The sequence below is a fragment of the Tachypleus tridentatus genome, chromosome 13, assembly GCF_004210375.1.
Source record: "Tachypleus tridentatus isolate NWPU-2018 chromosome 13, ASM421037v1, whole genome shotgun sequence".
Taxonomy (NCBI): domain Eukaryota; kingdom Metazoa; phylum Arthropoda; class Merostomata; order Xiphosura; family Limulidae; genus Tachypleus; species Tachypleus tridentatus.
In genome coordinates, this window is record NC_134837.1 from 85302193 (window position 1) to 85323148 (window position 20956).

At 30.5% G+C, this 20956-nt stretch overlaps 1 protein-coding gene across 4 annotated transcripts in view; it reads left to right on the forward strand.

The window, feature by feature from the left end:
- Nucleotides 1-20956, forward strand: part of LOC143240843 (E3 ubiquitin-protein ligase CHFR-like) — a 57418-nt gene that overhangs the window by 3350 nt on the left and 33112 nt on the right. For all 4 annotated transcript variants that reach the window (XR_013021994.1, XR_013021995.1, XM_076484010.1 and 1 more), the window contains exons 2-7: nt 3165-3368; nt 4840-4933; nt 7856-7904; nt 8751-8814; nt 11289-11386; nt 20258-20511. Coding sequence is in view for 2 of the 4 variants with exons in the window: in XM_076484010.1 (XP_076340125.1) it covers nt 3227-3368; nt 4840-4933; nt 7856-7904; nt 8751-8814; nt 11289-11386; nt 20258-20511 (701 nt within the window). In the remaining 2 variants the exon portion in view is untranslated. The remainder of the gene's footprint in view (nt 1-3164; nt 3369-4839; nt 4934-7855; nt 7905-8750; nt 8815-11288; nt 11387-20257; nt 20512-20956) is intronic.

Sequence of the window (20956 nt, forward strand, 5' to 3'; positions counted from 1 at the left end):
TCTTTAATTTTATCTCTGACACTCTTTGTGAGCCAACTTGGTTTTACTTGCAGCTACTTCTTTCTTTCTGTAAGGAATATGTTTACTTTGAATATTTAAAAATTTTTCACATATGATTAATGCCTCAAAGTAACTCAGCTGCCCAGTTCACAACAGATAATTCTTGTTGGATCCTTTTAAAATTTGCTTTTTTAAATTTGTAACCAAAATATTATTATTCCTTATCTCCATATGTAGCAAAATATTGAGCTAGTTGAGAAATGAGCATTTCTATCCTTCAGTCATATCTGAATTTGAATTTAAAATAGCATCATTTCTAGTCGGTTCCTTGACTAATTGGAGAAAGCTATCTTGAACAATTTCCAGCAATCTTTCTTCCTCATAATATCATTTCCCAATATACATATATACCTGAAATTAAAATCACCCAAAATTATGACTTCATTTAACAGCTGAAATCTTAATCTCATTATGAAGTTTCTAACTTAGTTTATCAGTATCATTTGATGGTTTTTTCTCAATAAAAGCTTTTGCCCTTTAAATCTACTAATAAAAAACTAAATGGATTCAATTTCCTTGCTGTATCTTTGATATCCTGAAGTTCAACAGGATATAACTCACATTTAATGTATAAAGCCACTTCTTTCCTCATTAATACTCTAATCCCTATTAACCCTTTCTCAACAGGCTCAATGTAATATACATGAATTCATCTACACGTTTGCACATATTAAGTATTTGCACTGTAACCTTTGATAGACTTTTAGTAAAGATTACAAGTATATTATATACAAGATATCAGATTTTTTAATTAAATATTTTTACTAAAGATTTGCTTGTGAAAATAGTCTGTTTTGTTACTTGTCTGAGTGTGAAGTGATTTCATGTTATCATTAAAAATTAACAACTATATTTTGCCCAAAAAATATCTCAAATATTATTTGTATAACCTCTAAAACCTTCTAAATGCATTTCAAATGTTTGTCAGTAAGACTTATTATTTTCTATGCCCTATCTGTGGGATCTGTTGCTTGACTAACCTTGCAACCATCATAAAATATTTAGGAAACAAATATAAATTATACTTTTTTGTGGTAGAATGACTACATATTATAACAAGAAAATTTAAATGTTTAGTCTAAGTAACTTAAGTCTCTTAACTCTCTATAAGAACATGTATATGTATTACTTTTTATTATAATAACCTTACAGTCATGCCTACCTAACATTTACATACCTTGCATTCATGTTTTGCACATACACTCAGGTCATGTATCTAGTAATATAAAACTGATGTTTAGTATTTCTTATCTTGGCTGTGTTTTAGTAGAGTAGTATTTTGTAATATATAGTCACATTTCAATTATTGTACATTTTTTATATATATATATAGATTATTCCTATTTAGAAATAAATTATTAAATTTATTTTTCTTAAAATATAAAACAATAGAGAAGTAAAACAATTGTCTTCTACCTGCATATGGAGGATATCAAACAATTTTGTTTTTAGTTATTATATATACAGTTGAATAACCAAAAAATCATAAATAACTATACTGATACCATAGAATTCCACTATAATTTAAGCTCAGAAACTAAGATTTATTTAAATTCTAAAAAAGTGTGAAACTTTGAGCAAACTAAACACACAAACTCTTTCCTTGTAAATTTGGATTGATAAAACATGGTAGCTTTTTCAAAGATTAAAATGGCTGAGAAAACCAGTGAGGAAATTCTAAGCTGTTGATTAGTTTTTTAAATGTCATATGCTGTAATGAGAGTATATAAGGGACCATTTCCAAAAGTCGAAACAGGTGAATGGAACCACTGTCTTTGATTTAGTCCATAAGCTATATCTTGGCAAAATAAAAAGATGTAGGTTCTTATTTTATATTCTAGCTTGATAATATTAATAAGTTAAGTTCCTGATTTGTATCAAATATGGACTAAATATTTTGACATCACAAACATCTAATATTAAGCAATGCTGCATTCAACATACCAAATGACTCGCTAAAATCTGTAGTTAAGTGTATTCTTATAATATTTACTTTTAAATTAAGACTTTAACTCATATATTAAAGGTTGATTTTATGATTTACAATTTGATTCCAAACTTACTGACACAAATTCATAAAATACTAGTACAATAAAGTTTTGAATGCAAGTTAACAAACATGGTGACATGGCTTTTAAACTCTGACCCATTGAAAAGGGGTTACATAGTCTGTAATGCTGTATTTTAAAAGTATTTTTATCATATAAATCATCTATGTTTAACCATGTTTCTGTTATTCCTATTATATCAAAATCCTTCCTTCCTGCCAGTGCTCTAAAGTCATTATTTTATTTTTCTAGCATTATAATTAAGCCTATCATTATAACTATTTCTGTACTCATTTCCTATGTTAAACTTTTTTTCTACCTCTTATTATTTTTTCATTTAGTTTATCTGGCCCTTACCACTGTCTAATCCATGTTTAAAGCTTCTCTTACAGCTGACTTATTAGCTGTAGTAAACAAGCCATTCTCTACCCTCTTTAAACTATCCATTCTAAAAGCTCTTTATTTTTTTCCCACTGAACTGATCACATAAATCCTACCAGTTAATCTGTTCATTTTTACATACTAACCCAAATCTAGCATTTAGCCCTAATGACCTAATAATTTCCTCTCCATTTAATTCTGGACAGCATTCCTGACAAAATTAAATTGTCCCTTTTCTTTAAATACCTTTATCAACCCCTCCTATGCACTTATTAATTAGCTCGTTTGATCTATCTTTTTGTATATCATTGGAATTCTATCTGCACAACAGAAACTGCATCTCTGCTAGTCCCCTTTATTATAGTTCTTGCTCTGTCTGTTGTATCCTTCACATGTGCTCCTGAGCATAACCTTATTCTTTTCTCCCTAGCTACTCCACAGACTATCCTATTCACATGCCTTGTCAAGGAATCACCTTAACTGTAACTTTCTTATCATCCAGATCCTTCTCTGATCATTTTGTTTTCCTTCCATCCAATAGTGTTTGTCTACAGAATCCAGGGCCTGCAATTTGTTCCTTAATAGAATAAGCTCATTACAATTAAATTTACTACCTGTAGCACGAATAGTACACTTTCATTTTCATTTAATATGAATACCATTTTCTGCTTTCAGGATTTGGAAACATTTGTTGAAAATATGCTAGTGGATTAGTGAATAATTAAAATTATTGTAGTATGACTGATGCAAGTGTTGCACCAAATTCTGTAGAAGAAACTCAGAAATCATGGGGAGAATTAATTTGTGGCAAACAAAGGTTTCAAGAGCAACAACCTATTCTTATCAGAAGAAAGAAGTTTGTAATTGGAAGAGCTAAAGGTTGGTGTTTTATTAATATATGTTTTGAGAACAATTTTGGTCAGTTTTGTTAAGTATTAAATTTTGTGCTATGTTATTTTCTAATAAAAATGTATTTTCTGTAAATTTAAAGTAATAATACAAATTACAAAATGTCATATTTAAACTAACTTATTCTATGTAAACTCTTTTTATTTTTACCAGAAATGATAATGTTTGTTATATGCATATATGTGATAGTTGTATTGTGTGTACACATGTGCATGTACAAATATATATAAACTGTGAATTGTGTTACCTCTTAAAATTGCTAAATTTTGAATTGCGACATTCTAGCTAGTAATAGTAAACAATAATAAATATCGCCTATGCTGCACATCTGTATTAGTTGTAGTTTAAAGCAGGAGAACAAATGCATATAAATTGCAGCAACATTTTTTAAAAGTAACAATGCATGTATCAGGAGGGTTAGTAAAGTGTAGTATTGCTTTAAGAAGTGATAGTTGTCCAATGGTAAGTTTTTTGTAATTTCACTTGGTCTTTTAAAAGATAGATAAGATTTCTTTGAAACATATCCAAGGTTTCTTCTTGTTTCATTTGCATGGTTTTTCAGTTGTTCTACATTGTGTTTTTGTTTTTTTTGTAAATAATTGCGAGATAGACTAATATTACATTTCACATTCATCATCAGTCATAGAAGAATGTATGTCAATGAACCATCCGTATTGTAGGGTGGATTGTTGTGCAAATAAGTTTGCTGTTTTTTCTTATGTGACTTAATAATTGTTCATTAAATCACTTGTACTGTCCAGGTTTATGATCTTTTCCCCTCTATTAACAGATGTAGAACAATGTTTCTTTTATAATTTGATTTCTTTTTTGTATTTTTGTTTCATCTATTTTTCCACTCATCACATTTTCTTTTATAGTTGGACTTCATGTTAAAAAAAATGTTTATATTGATTAATAAAAAATGTCATTCATGATGTAAAGCTACCTACCTTTCTTTATTGCACCATCCTTTTTAAAAAAAGTGTTAGCGTAACTTAGAATTAAATCAAAGAAATACATACTGAAAGATAGTTTCAAACTGAATATAATATCTATTGATGTAAATACAGTGTGTCTTACATATGTGTTCAGCTAGTAGTTTGAGCTGGCATCATGTTTTACTTGCACAAAAAAATATTAGTGACTGAAAGAAATGTGGGGACATTTTTACTACATAAAGAAAGCAACTATCATCTTGAACTTTTTAAAGTTTTGGACATTAATAATTCAATTTGTGAAAAGCAAGATATGTTTTTGGTTTTCAGTTATCCAGTAATTTGCTTGTGTACATATGAGTACGTAAGAGTACATATGATGTACTTTTACCCAGAAAAATACTTATCAGAAATCTGCATTATTTGCAACACAAAATTCAGTTTATGAATTATACCTGGTGTTTGTATAAGTAATAAATCTGCCTTTTTACATTTTGTATGCACAGATTGTGATCTACAAGTGGCTGTGAAGATGGTTTCAGGCCATCACTGTTACCTACAGAGAGATGAGGAAGGAAAAGTTTGGTTATGTGATACAAGGTACATATTGTTCTGAAGATTGCTGTTTCTTTTATGAACTTTGACGAGGTACCATTTATTTTTTTGTTGTATAATCTTCTATAAAGCAGTTATTCACATATTTTTAGTGATTTTCATCATGTTTCTAGCAACAGTTATTCAGATAAGTGTCAGTGTCAAGAATATCACTTCTGCACAATCTATTTTCAGAGTTAAAGATTATTTAGCATTGAATGTTTTGTAAGTTTGAGTGAATTTGGTTTTAAGAAAACTGAAAGATGCTGGTGTTTCACAGGTACTTTGAAAGCCCAAGAGAATTGTGTTGAATTTGATTATTTCTAAAACAGTCAAGAAAAGGCTGTAATTATTTGTGTGCAATCAGGAAGAAATGTAGCTAGATGTATGACTACTGTGATACCTTGAGCTGTATGTATGTATATATATCTAGAGTATTAGATGAATACTATTTATTGGTTAAGTGAAGTACAATGATATAAAAATGTATATTATATCAGTTATCTTCAGTAAGATGAGAGGCAAGAGTTAAATATTTGGAATGACTATTTGTCAGCTGTTTTCTTTAAGAAAGACAAGTGACTGCTGAATCAGTATATCTGTGATTAGTGATGGTTTATCAGCACTTTGACTTGCTTGAGTTGTAACTTGTTGGCAATTTAAAACACTGTAGATAATAAGGACGTAAGTTTTTGATGTACTAACTAGCTTTAGATTTGGGCATGAAAAATGTACTAGCTCAAATATTTTTCATCAGTGTAATAACCATACTGTTACATTAATATGCAGTCCAAGTGTGTGTGTGTGCATGCGTATGATGAAAGGAATAGCTTCAAAATTATTATCAGATTAATTACATTAATTGTTGATAGGTGATGCATATTAGCAGCAAAAAAAAAAAGGAACTTAAGATAAGATAGATTTCAAAATATTTTATAAATTCCATCATAATTACCAGTTGTTACCTTCAAGTCATAATGGAAATTGTCTGTGATGATAGCACCTAAAACCATTGAGAATATTCTATCTATTCAAATATGAACACTAATCATCAAGCATTGGGAAATCAATTAAGGGTGCAGCCTTGAATGCTTATACCCACAATGTGTCAACTCCTACTGCTCTTCTCTCTCTGCAGTCAGTTGTGGGGAGGCAGCTACACTTAAAAGTTCTTTTAATGTCAAAAGTAGAAACAAAATAATACTGCCCCAAAATATTGCTGCTAAAAAACTCTTCTTTCTCACCTCCATCGTTCAAAAGTTCTAGTAGTTACTAAAGTAGAAAAAATAATGGAACTACCCTAATCATTCTGCTGAAGGTTACTCCAGACCTTCATACTTATCTGAAAAATTGGCTGTCTTGAAAAAAGTTTAAAAATCTTAAAAATGAACTCCATATCCAACCTCAAAATTTGTATAGCTCTTTTTTTGTAAAATCATTCAACTATAACTCAGGAAAGCTGAGATAGGCCCAGCTACTTGAAGTTTATCTTTCTGTTCCCAGCTATGCTAAATAAATTTTAATTTTAACCATTTAAAGATAATTAGTTACTTCTAGTGACAAAAAAGTTATTTTCCTTATTGAAAATGTATTTCTGAAATATTTTCATATTTTTATAAATCAATTTGAAAAATTGTCTGAGTTGCCAATATTTATAACCATTATTTTCTAGTTTAGTTACAAATAATACAATATTATCTATAAAAGAATTGTTATTGTTACAAATAGTTAAAGATCTTTTTATTTGTGGTATAATGACACCTTTTAGCATCTGTGGAACAACACCACTGGGGGTGGATCAGTTAAGAATGGGAAAATTTAATATTATTCTCTTATCAGAAATAGTTAATTGTGTTTTGCCATTTACTAAAATAATATCCAAATCTAAATATATAACATGGACATGATCATTATTACTTTTTTCCATTACAAGTTCTTTTAGATATTTTAAACATGAATTAAAATTCAGGTTGTTTGTGGCAATGAAATCATCTATGTAACAAAAAGTATATATAATTTAGGACTTGAAACCTGTTTCAGAAATTATTTTTTATATAAAAGAAATGCATATTGGCCATATTTTAAGAAGTTTTCTCCCATCAGAATACTCAGTTTGTTTATATACCTGTTTCTTAAAAGTTGTGTGACTTGTATACACATGGAAATAAATGAATAATATTTTTACATTTGGCTTTGGTAAATTTGAAGTTACTAATTTTGAAATAATTATTTCTGTATCTGTAAGATTATCAAACAGATTTTTGAAATCTTTGATTAAACCTTTCAGATCTGTTTTAATGTATAATGTTGTTAAATCATGAATGGAAACAGAATTAGCCATATTTGAAGTAATTAAGTTATTGAAACATTCTAATCCATACAAAAAACAATCACAGGAATTAAAGTGTTTTATGTACAAAACTAAATAATTGAATATTTTAACTTGCAAATTAGTAGTTAAATTATACAAACACACACACACGTGTGTGTTTGTGTGTGTTCGTCTTTGTAGATGAGCCTTGCAATGGATTACCCTATGATCAATAAAGAGGCTATTGATCTTATGCAGGTTTTTGTGACAGTAAATATTTGATTTTAAGTTAAAAACTAACTATAGGTACAATTTTTGTAAATTGTAATAATTAAAGAGTTAGAGTCTACACATATGCACACATTTCATATAAGCACAACCTCACTAGCCACTGGTTAATATCTGTGTAATTGACTATAGCATGAATTCAAAATTTGGTAGTCTTCAGCTTGAGACCAGTATATTTTTACAACTGTGTATATAGATGTATTTTGCTGTCTAATAGTAAATGTACTGTACTATTAAGAATTTGTGTTGTTGAATTAGCTTAAAATTACAATTTGACAAATGTTTACTCAAAAATATGTATTTTAGAACAAAGATTTTATTTATCATAGCACCAATGGAACCTACATAAATAGAAGCATAAGAGTTGTTTGTGGCCAGGTAAGTACAGTGTATTTGAAAGATGTTTTTATGAATATTGTGCATGTTGTCAAGTTTATTTACTTGTTTGTATTTTGATATTTACCAGAATTGTTTAATATTTGTTCAGCAAGTAAAATCCAAATTTATATGTAAATCGTGATGACCCAAGTTTGAGCTAGGTGATTAACTTTGTTAGCTGATATGATCAGTCTATCTATGAACAGATTACATTGATTAATATTTCTTAAAATAAGCAATTATTAAAATAAATAAATAATATTAAAAAAATAATAACTTATTTTGTTATTGTAACTGCCCAAGTAAATGAAATATTCCTATTATGATTTCTCATAATTTTCAATCAAGTGTTCACCTTAATATATCAGTATTGTGAATTACACAAATAATTGAGTAATCTAAAATGTTTCCTTATTATACCTGTTTTGGATTATTCCAAATATACATCAAACAAAATATTGCATTCATTATTTTTCTGTATGTTTTCTGGTATTTTATACTTGATTTGAAAGTAAAAATAACTATCAGTATCATTTTAGTAACTTTTGTATAATAATTAATTACAGAATTAGAACTTAAACACATTTCATATGACTAGAACCTTATATGAAAGATAAATTTATGTTATCAGTCTTATTTTTACTGCCTGTTATAAATTTATGTATATAATTATGTCCTACATTCATGTGTGTGGGCTGATAAACTGAATGATGATAATGCTTTTTTATTTCCAAGTTTATTGAAGTTGGAATAAAAAATATTTTCACAATATCTCATCTTTTGAGAAATTAAGCAAATAAAAGAAAACAGAAAGATGTAAATAGTTATATTGGTTACAAATTTCAGAAGCATGAGGTTAAAGATGGGGATGAGTTGTACCTAATACACAGAAAGAAAGAACCAGATCTTGGTAAGGAAACTGTATAGTGTGTGTAAGTTATTGCCTAGACTTACTTTTACACAACAAAACTGATTATTCATTTTAATTTTTCATTCTGGTTACATTGCCTTAAAATTACAAGAACTGTCAGAAAGGAATAAATAAAAAAAATCAATTCAGTTAAAGTTTTTGCTGTAAGTAGTTGCTTGCTTTGAGTTAGTATATGCTCTTTTGGACAACAGTATTTTATAAAAATAAAAATGATTACAACCTTACTTATCTGGTAATTTATTATATATGCAGATAAAATATTTGCATACTGAATGTTAAACATAGTTGTTAAAATATAAACTAATTTCAGATATATTGTAGAAAATTTATAACATTTGAGTTAGTAACAGATAATAATACAAAGCTTTTTAACTTCTATAGGCTTATGTTTGTTTGCCTTAAAAAGTTTGATAGTACTCAGATGAGAGTTCAGATTTTTGTACCACTATAAAGAAAAATATTTCCATTCACACTTCCTGAAATTTATCAGTTTCAGATAAATAATGAATGATGAAATGTTATTTTGCTTTTTATTGTGTATCTATAAATATGGTGGTGAAAGATTTAGAAGTGTTTAACTCTGTAGAAGGGATGCTGTTTGACAGAACTCCAAATCTTATTAAACAACTTGATTCTTACTGAAAAGTATGAAATTTTGTTTTAGTTGGTGCTGACACAGTTTAAGCTTTTTTTTTCCTCCTATCTTTCAAAAAAAAAACATCCAAATTTTCCTACATTACCTGTGGAAGAAAACGTATGGACTGCTGGTTAGTGCTAAAACAATATAATGTGAATGTTAAACCATCATCCAGCATTGTTCTGTTTCTTATAAAAAAAACAGTTGTGCTTGCTCTGCATGTTTGTGTTTGATACAGTATACAGTTAAATAAAATTGAATTATATGTGATAACATGGATTTCACTATAAGGTTTCTCATTTTTAATTCAAGCAAGTATTTCATACTACTGTGTGTAGGTTGATGCATTTACATGGTATCTTCTGTAGAAAATAATGAAGGTATTGTTAATTAGATTTATTTCAACTAAAAGGTAAATTTGTTATCAGTCTTTTTGTACTTGTTATAAGTTTGTGTATATAATTACATGTGAGCTGATATATTGAATAATGATAATAATGCTCTTATACTTTTAATTTAGAATAATTAATTAATTTAGAAGTAACATGAACAGCAAAGGAAGACAACTCATGCAAATACACCATAAAACACTAACTACTTGAGATTGTGACTTTCCAATATCAAACGTTGTCAAGTACAGTCTATAACATTACTAATTAGGAAATAAGTTTTAAATTTTAATTTGTCTTGTTTTATTACTAGATACTAATTATTAACTAGTTTTCTCCCCCATTTTGACTGCAATATGTTGCTATATTCAGGGAAATTCTAAAAACAAATGTGTTGACAACTGTAAGAAATATACAATAAAAACTATTTAGGTTTAAGCCATTGTGTAAGCTACTAAATGTTTGTTAATATTGAACTAATATTTGTGTTATATGTTTGTTGTATTTAAACACAAAATAGATTTCAAGTTATAATGCATGTTCAGTATTATTTTATTTTTAATTATAATTCTGATTATTCTTACTGGAGCTATCTCCATTCAATATTGTATCCACAGAAGGTTGGGAAAGATGACCCCTTGTTAAAGTAGAAAGTGCAATGATATTTTTTATATTTATTACACTGAAAACATGTATTAATAATGATCATTTAATGTATGTTTTTAATTTTTTATTATGTTTCAGCTTGGTTGTCTTTCTTCAACTGAATATTCCATGTTTCTGGAATTAAACATTTTTTTTCATGTGCTTTATTCTTTTAGCATTATCAAATAAATAAAAACTTCCATTGGAAAATGTTAGTTATCACTTTACTTTGATAAAGATTTCTTAAATATTAAAAGAAGGGCAAATTATTAAAACTATCAGTTCAATTAACTTTCTCAGTACAAGTTTAAATTTTGGAGTAAATTCTGAAATGAAAACTAAAAGTATTTAAGAAATATATAGTTACTTCTTTCCCTTTATAATTTGCTTAGGTAATTGATTTGTGTTTGAATTAAAATAAATTGAAAAGAAGAAGCAAAAAGGATGTAATACTGAGATTTTTCCTTAAAGTAATTTTTTCATTGTACTTTGCATTAGTTTGTGCTTCATAATGTTTGTTTTGGGTATGTTATATCTATTTGTTCACACTTATGTTGTACTTTAACTGCTCGTTTTAATAATTTGAACACATATATTCAAAACTGTAGTGTTGAGATAAATTAGGAAAAATGGAATTTTATTTATAAATTAATTTAAAAATTAAATTTCATTAATTCTTTATGGAATGTTTATAAAATTTTTGAAATGAGGTCATAATAACAAGGAAGTAACTGTATATCTGAAATATTGCAAATATTTTTGAATTATATTTGTTTTTCCAGATCTTCATTATGTCCTACATCTTAACCCTGATGATAGCAATAATACAGATGACTGTACTTTGTCACTCTCTGATTCACTCTCAGATTCATCAGTTGTGGTATGTGTTTACGTTGTTTTCTATTTTACAAAAAACAGTTTCCCGTAAATTCTATTGAGTGAGCCTAGTAAATTGAACTGTGTAAGTTCTGATTTACGGATTTTGTTTTGAATGATGAAATGCAAAAATGTAGTTTACCACAAGTGAAGTTATTTGACTGCAAAACTGACTGTCATGGTTCTCCACAGATTAATATTTCATGAGAACATGTTTTTCAGCTCAACTGTAGAATAATTTTGCTGAACTTAGATTAGCTGCTACAGAGCATATTTCATATATAATGTGTATATAAGTCAGAAACATGCTAAATAATTTTCCAATATCATATGTATTGTACAAAAATAAGTACCACCTACATAATTTGATATGAGCATAGAAGTTTACTTTCAGTTATGTTTTATATTAGTTGTTTGTATAAAATATGTTCTAAATGTACTTTTTGTTGCTGTGACTCATGGAATTGAAGCAATAGATATCTGTAGCTGTTTGAATGTACTTGTATGTTTTTATGTCGCCAATTTAGGTCCTTTAACATAAAACTTCCTTCTATCAAAATTAAGCAACCAATATTTTTTTGTTTTTTAATTTTAACAATAACTTTATGATAGTATAATATCAATTTTAATTCTTGGCAGCCCCTCAGTGTGGATTCCTGTACATGGTGAGGGGAACTCCCAGGAAAGGTTCTGTTCTTTCAGTTTACCTCCCCTGGGATCTAAACATCCACCCATATGTTTGCCATGTGTGGTGATCCTTGAAGAGAAGGAGAGGATCCTTATGGTTGAGGGGTCCAACCCAAACACACTTCTTTGGCTTTGAATTCCTACAAAAAGGCAGCCTTAGGGTTGCCCTCCTTGGGTCAGTCAGCTTATCCACTTGGGCTAGGGTCAACCAAGTACCAGTGTTGGATGTTCTCAACAGGTGTTGTGGACATTGTATCCGATGCTGGTGTTTGGGTACAGTGCTCACGAAACCCTGGTGTTGCTGCAGTGTCTTTGTTTAGCATTGTACCACATCCCCTTGTAGGGCTCCATGGTGGGTGGGGTTAGTGGGCACTGAAATATTCCTTTTTTATTATGGATCCTCCAAATAAAAACTTTAAAATAATGAAAAACAGTTCATAGGTAAAGGACCATGTTAAAAAAGTTAATGAATTAACTTTAACACCCATCTCTGTCCCTTACATACATTCCAGCAAATTCCAGGATTTGCTTCCTTTGGTTCTGGGTATAGGCACTACCTTGGATATATCATCTTTTTCCATCCCAAGATACAAGATGATCATTCGTTCACATCCTCAGTCACTGGAATTCTCTTCCAACAGCAAAGACCTGCCCAATTGACCCAGGGCAGGATCCATGGAGGTCAATAGACCTCCCTCAAATAAAGACAGTAAAGAAAAAGACGTCATAAACAGAAAGGTTCTCACCCAATTCACCTACACATAAATAAAAAATGACCACCTTGATACAATGGAACTGTCAAGGTTTACTTTCTAATCTGGATGACATCAAAACACTAATTGCTTCCTACCATCCTTTATTCTTTTTTTACAGGAAACATTTCTAAAACCTGCCAATACAGTCACCTTTTGGCAGTTTTTTTTTATATAGAAATGACAGGCTGTGTGATGGATAAGTGCATGGAAGGGGTGGCACTGTTGGTTGATCAGCGTGTGCCCTTCCTGTCTTTGCCACTCGACACACACTTGGAGGCTGTAGCTATTTGTGTTTCCTTAAGTCGTACCATCACTGTTTGTTCTCTCCACCTGTTTCCTGGAGATCAGTTTCCTATGATCAGTCAGACCTTGATGCTCTCATTGAACAGTTGCCATCTCACTTTTTAATCCTAGGAGACTTTAATAGACACCATTGACAGGAGGGGTCACTGTGTAGAGCATGTGCTTTCTGATCACAACCTTTCTCTTTTCAATACTGGTTCTTCTACTTGTTTTCATGCACCTAGTCAGTCCTTTACTGCTATTGATCTCTCAATTTGCTCTCCTTCACTATTCTCCCATTTTTCATAGAGGGTTGACAATAATCCACAAGGCAGTAATTATTTTCCTATAATTTTGAGAGAGACTGGTCGTGGCCAATGACACCTGACCTGCATGTCCCAGTGGAAGCTGGATCAAGCAAATTGGCCCTCTTTTGCTGCTCTCGCAGAACTTGATCCTGCCATCGTCTGTAAGCCATCAATAGACGATTGTGTGGCAGCAGTAACTGACTGTATTCCCAAAACCTCAACACGTTTTCCACAATATCCTCATCCATGGTAGAATCCTGCCTGCCACATGGCATGGAAGGCTCAAAAATGAGCCTGGGATACTTTTCATAGGTATCCCACACTCTCGCTTTGCATCCCCTTCCAGCAGGCCCATGTACATGCTCAGTGGGTAAGATGTAAAATCCAGAAGGAATCTTGGATTAAATTCACAAACAGCATATCTTCTACCACCATTTCCAAAGTCATATGGGACAAGTTTCGAAAGGTCAGTGGGCAATATAATTCTGTCCCTCTCTCGATCTTGCCCTCTGATGGCCAGGAAGTAGCTGATACCTGGAGCATCGCCGATACTCTAGGTAAAAGCTTTTGCCAGGTGTCTAGCACTTCTGCTTCTTCTTCCACCTTCTTAGCCATCAAAACTTGGGCAGAAAAATCACCTCTTTCCTTTCAAGCTGATTGTTTCTATGAATATAATTGTCCGTTTACACTGGTGGAACTCAAACAGGCCCTTCATCTGTCTGGCAGTACATTGGTTGGACCTGATGATGTACACTATGAAATGCAGTGCCATCTATCTCCAGCTTCTTGTGCTTTTCTTCTGATTTTTTTTAACGGGATCTGGCAGGAGAATTTTTTTTATGTCTGGCACCAGGCTATTGTCCTACCCTTCTCGAAGCTTGGGAAGGATCCCAAGATTCCTTCGAATTACCGTCCAATTGCATTGACAAGCTGTATCTGTAAGATCTTAGAGAGGATGGTTAATGCTTGTCTTGTTTGGTTTCTTGAATCAAATAACCTACTCTTGCCCACCCAAAGTGAGTTCCAATGACAGCGCTTCTCCATGGACGACCTGATTTGGCTTGAAACGTCAATCAGAGAAGCCTTTCTCAAAGATTAACATCTTGTATCAATATTCTTTGACATTGAGAAGGCTAATGATACAACATGGAGGTATGGCATTTTGCAAGACCTCCATATTATATGGGTTACATGGCCATTTGCCCATTTTTATTAAAAATTGTAATGGATGGGAGATTCCAAGTTTGTATGGGTTCGACACTTCCCCAAACTTTTCTACAGGAACTTGGAGTCCCTCAGGGCTGTGTTTTGAGTGTCACACTTTTCAGTATAAAGACTAATGCCATCACTGAACAACTCCCTCTTACTGTTGTAAACGGGCTCTATGTCGATGACTTTCACATCTCATGTCAGTTGTCGAACATTAGGTATATTGAGCAGCAGCTACAGACTGCCCTCTGTATTCACTCTGATCCTGAACTTCGTATCGGTGAAGTTGTGCTGCCTGTGGTCCCTGAGACAAAGTTCTTGGGGCTTATCTTTGACTGTAAGCTGACCTTTATACCACACATTAAGCAGCTGTGGGTCAAATGCACAAAAGCACTGAACATCCTCCTTGTCCTCTCTTCCACCACTTGGGGAGTGGATCAATGTTCTATGCTAAAGATATATCGAAACTCAACTATGGGTCACTTGTCTATGTCTGTGCCCATACAATGGTCCTGTATTCATAGCTCGACCCTGTGCCAACTGACAGTTGACTTGGAGTGAGCAAAGTGAAAAGGAGCTTTTCCAAATAAAACCCTATATTGGTCTTTGGCCGTCTTGATTCTGTAAGGATCGGAAAGAGGAAGTTGTTCTAGCTAGATTACACAATGGCCACAGTGTTTTAACTCATCATTTTCTTTTATCTGTAACTGTTGCACCAATATATTGTCTGTGTAACGCTCAGGTCACAGTAAACCACATTTTAGTCATCCTGATGAGTTATTTTTAAAGTTTTGCTACAATTCTTTTAAAACTTTTATTATTTTACTTTTTGAAAATGTCCATAACATCAAATAACTCAGAACGAGGACTGGAAAGTCCAACTTCAGGTGACTGACTGTGGTTTTTGTACTTACCTGTCAGTCTTCCTGGCAAGTTATGATAATTACAATTATGCTACATACATAAAGTCCTTTACAACATGAATTACTGTAGTTTTATCTTACTGCTGTAGACTAGATATAAACATTAGTTTCATGCTATTTATGTTTTTTAAACTATTTGTTTTACCTTAATTTCTTTTTATGAATTTTACTAAATTTTCTTTAATTTTAACTTTTTACCAGATGTTTGGTGCAGATAGCCTAGCTGCTTTGTGCCATAAAACACCAAATCAATGAACCAACCAACCAATTCTTGGCAATACTTGTCTTGGATATCCTACTTTCCTCTAATTTTGCAAATAAACCATGTTGCTTCACAATGCTTTTTTTTTGTAGGACTGAATCTATGTATTACTATTATTTAGTTCAGGTATCTAAATATGGGTGTAAATTATAATTATTTTTAACTTTGTATCAGGTGGGCATGATATGATATTTGGAAACCTCGCTTTAGAAATATTTTGTCTATGAAAGACATTATGTCTATCACAACTGGTGAACATCTTTCAGGTTTTGAGAACACATCTCATACACCTGTATATTAAGTGTCACAATTTAGGTAAAAGTAGTTTAAACTCTTTTCAATAATTTCAAGCTCAGAAATATGTTAGAATTGATATTTTGTTATGTAACATTTATTTAAAAAAGCTAACAAAAACAAAATGTAGAAAGGTCAAACTATCATTTCTGCACATTTTTGAGTCGCTTGTATGAACAATACATTTATGTTTTTGTCTTTAGAATATTTATGCTCATCCCAATATATAGATTTATATTACATAAGAAATTATCATCTATTGAGGATACAATATGTTATATAATTTTTCTTCCATTTTAGCAGTTTTATTATAATGGCTGTGTATTGCTATCTTTTTTGTATTGCCACAGCATTTGGTCTCAACAATTACTGATGAAGCTCAGTTTTGAAAATATATATAGCCAATATTTAAATGTGATTGGGTTATGAATTTATATATTGATGCTGAGAAAATAAATTAGTTTGCACATTTAATTTGTGGTTTCATGAATTGAATACCCAGGAGTGAACAAAAGAAACTAATGAGAAGTTTAGAAGATTAAAAAGAAACCACAGATCTGAAAATGTTTGCACAGTTTCTTTGTGTCCTTTTCATTCCTGTAAATGTTTAACGTTCAGTTACATGTTTGAAAAGTACAGAACCATCATATTATTAAGTTTAACAAGTACACTGAAGTAAATCCTTATTTATTGAATATTCTTATTTAAGTTTATTGCATTCAAACAGCACATACACAAATAAATAAACTTGCTATTTATGGAAAATAAATTATATTTCTTAAGATATAGTTGATTTTGCTTAAAATTATCATGAGCAAAAATCATTGTACTTAGTCAGATAAAGGTAATGGTGATAAATAAATCTTAGTTTTATGATTTCTAGCCAGAAGTAGTGACTACAGAATTGTTAAAATAAAGTATCAAACAAAATGGATTAACCCCTTTTGCAGCAGGCTCTGTATAATATACGTGAGATTGTATACACGTTTGTGCACATTAAGTATTTATTATATAACTTTTGATACAGTATGTATATTCTCATAAAATTTTGCATAGAAAAAAATCAGAATTTTTACCAAAGATTTGCTTGTGAAAATGTCGAGTCTATTTCGTTACTAGTCAAAGTGTGAAGTGATTTCATATTATTAAAGAACTATTCTTCATGCCAGAAATCTCAAATATTATTTACCTAATCTATAAATTCTCCTAAATACATTTCAAAAATTTTTTTTCAGTAAGACTTTATATTTTGTCTGTTATTTTCTTTACTCTTAAATATGTAGGATCTGTCAATTTGACTGACCTCATAGCAATCATAAAAAATTAAGAAGTGAATATAAATTATGTTTTTTTTGTGCTAGAATAACTACATATTATAAAATGAAAAAATAAATGTTTAGTCAAAGTAGCTTAAACGTCATGACATTTTTTTTATTATTATTAGAATGTTGACCTTCCAGTGTTACCGAGCTGACATTGCATATAAGTTGCATTGGTGCAGTGCACATGAACTTCTATTACCATATCCAATAATATAAAACTGACCTTTAGTCTTTACAAAGTAACACTGTCTGGGCTGTGTGTTAGTGGACTAGTACTTTGTAATGTATAGCCATATTTCAATTATTATACATTATATATGTATATAGATTATCACTATTTAGAAATAAGCTATTAAACTTAGTTTTCTTAAAATATAAAACAATAAATAAAGAAGTAAAGAGTTTTCTGCTAGCTATGACCTTTGATTTTGTAGATAATTGATGTCACAAATTGGTTGTTGAGCCTTTTAAAATTTCATGCATGGAGGATATGAAAAACATTTTTAGGTATCATATATGCAGTTGAATAGCAAAAAAAAAATCATAAATTACTCTAATGATACCATATAATTTCACCATAATTTATCAAGCTTAATAATTAAGTTGTATTTAGGTCTAAAAAATATGGAACTTTTAGCAGATTAAAGACACAACCTACCTCCTTGAAGTTTTTGTTGGAAAAAAGTGGTAGCTTTTGAACAGATTAAAATGGCTGAGTAAAACATGAGTGGGACATTCTATGCTGTCAATTGATTATTTACATGTCATACATTGAAGTAAGTGTGTATAAGAGACCATTCCAAAAATGATAGGAGGTGAATAAAGGCTATTGTGTATTCAGTACATAAGCCATATCTCAACAAAATAAAAATAATTAGGTTTTTATTTCATGTTATTGTTTGTCAGTATTGGTAATTTGAGTTCCTAATTTGTACCAATTTATAGACTTAGTGTTTTGACATCACAAACATCTAATTTTAAACAGTGCAACATTCGATGTACCATGTGATTCATCGAAGTTGACATTTAAGTGTTCTTTTAATATTTAGTTTTAAATTAAGAAACTGACTTGTATATAACATTTCAATTTGAATTATAATCTACAGTTTGATATCAAACTTAAGGACAAAAGTTATAAAACAGTATTTCAATCAAATTTTGAATGCAAGTCAACAATTGAGATGACTTGGCCCTTGACCCATCATGAAAGGGTTAATGAATGTCATTCAATATAAATCTGGCTTGATACATGAAATGTACTTTTCTGATCAACAATAAAAAAAATTTTTTTTTTGAAGGAAATATTTTTAATGTATTTTTCAAAATAATATTTAATAACCAAATCTGAGCCTGGCATGACCTGGCTGTTAGGGTGCTTGACTCGCATTGTGCATTTCATGGGTTTGAGTCTCTGTAACCCAATGAGCTTGCCCTTTCAGTCATGGGATGTTACAATGCTATGGTTAATCCCACTATTCTTTGATAAAAAATGTTGTCCAAGAATTGGTTGTGGGTGATGGCATTGACTGGCTGCCTTCCCTCTTGCCTATCATTGCCAAATTGAGGACAGCTAGTGCAAATATCCTTAAGTAGCTTTGGGCAAGATCAAAAACAAAATTTTGGAAATTTTGTTGTCATTAGATTACAGAAACACTAAATCAATTTAAAATGGAGAGGGAAAATTAGGAGATTGGAAGTGCTGCTCCATTCAGAAAGGGCTATACAATGGGAATCTAAATCATGTACTTAGAATTTCAAACTTTGTAATCAGTGGATGGTGCAGTGTTAAAAAACCTGTTTCTTTTGTTTGGACACTTTATTTTTAGATAACCATTAATAGTGATTATGTGCAACTTATAATTCTAAGTAATTCTTCCCTCTTTTTGGAAAATGGCAAGTATGTTGAATTAAGAAAAGGTGGGCTTTTAATCAAAACTAATACTGATTTCTCAAATATCTATAACAATTATTTTTGTGTGGGTTTTATTTTATATTGGATGGAAAGTTTTTGTCATATTGTATAAATTAGTATGATCTTTCTCCAAATAATTATTTTTCCCTCATTTTATTTGCAGTGCAAAATGTAATCAGTGATTGAAAAAAAAAGAGAGAGAAAATCAGCATTATTATTCTGCAGTTAAATAGAACAGAATGCATCTCGAATAGTGAAAAGTATTTTCTTGATGTCAGAAAAACACATTGGTTCAAGAAGTCCTGATTAAACAAAATAAGTTTTTATCACTTTGTATAGTGAAAAGTATATAATGTCTCAAAAGAATAATTTATTGTGGTTGATAAAAGAAAGTTGGTTCTTTTAATTATTCTGCAATTCATTTCTATGTGTATTTTTAACCTTTAACTTGCTGATTTTCTTTTATACTGTTAATCATCAGTTGGAGGCCATATGTTGTATTGAATAGTTCTTGGATGTTACAACACTAAATGTAAAAAATATAGTGAAATCACTTATTTGCAATATAAAATACAATATGGGTTCTTAGAAATAATTAATGGGATTAACTGTAATATTGTAGTGTTTTTTAAATTTGTGTTTTTGTATATCTTGTCCATTATTAAGAATTCTATTGCAAACAAAGTTATGGACCCACAAGTAATTTTTTCTCTAAGTATTTTAGAAAAATTTATTTTAAAAGTTGATGGGATACACAGTTTATTTTAAGCATAGGATGTCTGACAAGAGATACGTAGCATTCATGAGCAGTGTATTTAAGACTGTTGTAGCAAAATTCTTTGGATTGAATATAATGAATAATTCAAGTATTAAAAACTTGTTAATGACCATTAAAGATGTTAAATTCCTGATTTTTTTCAGGAAAATTCTCCCTTGGGAAAAAGAGCCAGATTAAGTCCTGTGCTACCATCTGCTGAGCAGTTACAAAGTGAGAGTCAACACTTTCACAAGAAAGAAAGTGATACAAGAGCTTCTGGTGATAGTGATCAGTCAAGAAATGATTCTCAGAAATCTGAAAGTTATGTAAAAGTTTGTACAAAGTCTGCTGAAAATGATTGTTTAGAAGAGGCTTTAGTATGCAGTTTATGTTTGGAACTTCTCTATAATCCTGTTTGGTAAGAAGTTTGTGATCTCATTTGATAACATTAAAAGTAATTATCTTATGTCTACCAGAAGTGTTTTTCCTACTTGCAAATCTAATAAAAATATAGTTTTTTTTCTTGTGATACTGTGTAATTTAGGTACAATGGTTTTTAATTGAATTTTTCTTTTGAACTATAGTTATGTATCAAAAAAATACTTAATAATCCAAAGTGGTAACACCTCAACTCATCCAAAGCTATTTTGATGTTGATTTGCCTGATAAGCAATGCTAAAATTTTCAAAAACATGCTCATCTGTTATACACTTTCATTTAAGCACCATTGCAGTAATGTGCTGATCATGTGTTACCTTCTAATCATACTGCACTATCTATACCAGTGCAGATATGTTTATCAATGAAGAAAAATCCTAAGTTTATAATGCTAGTCCCCAGGTCTCAGGGTCAACAATGCCTGA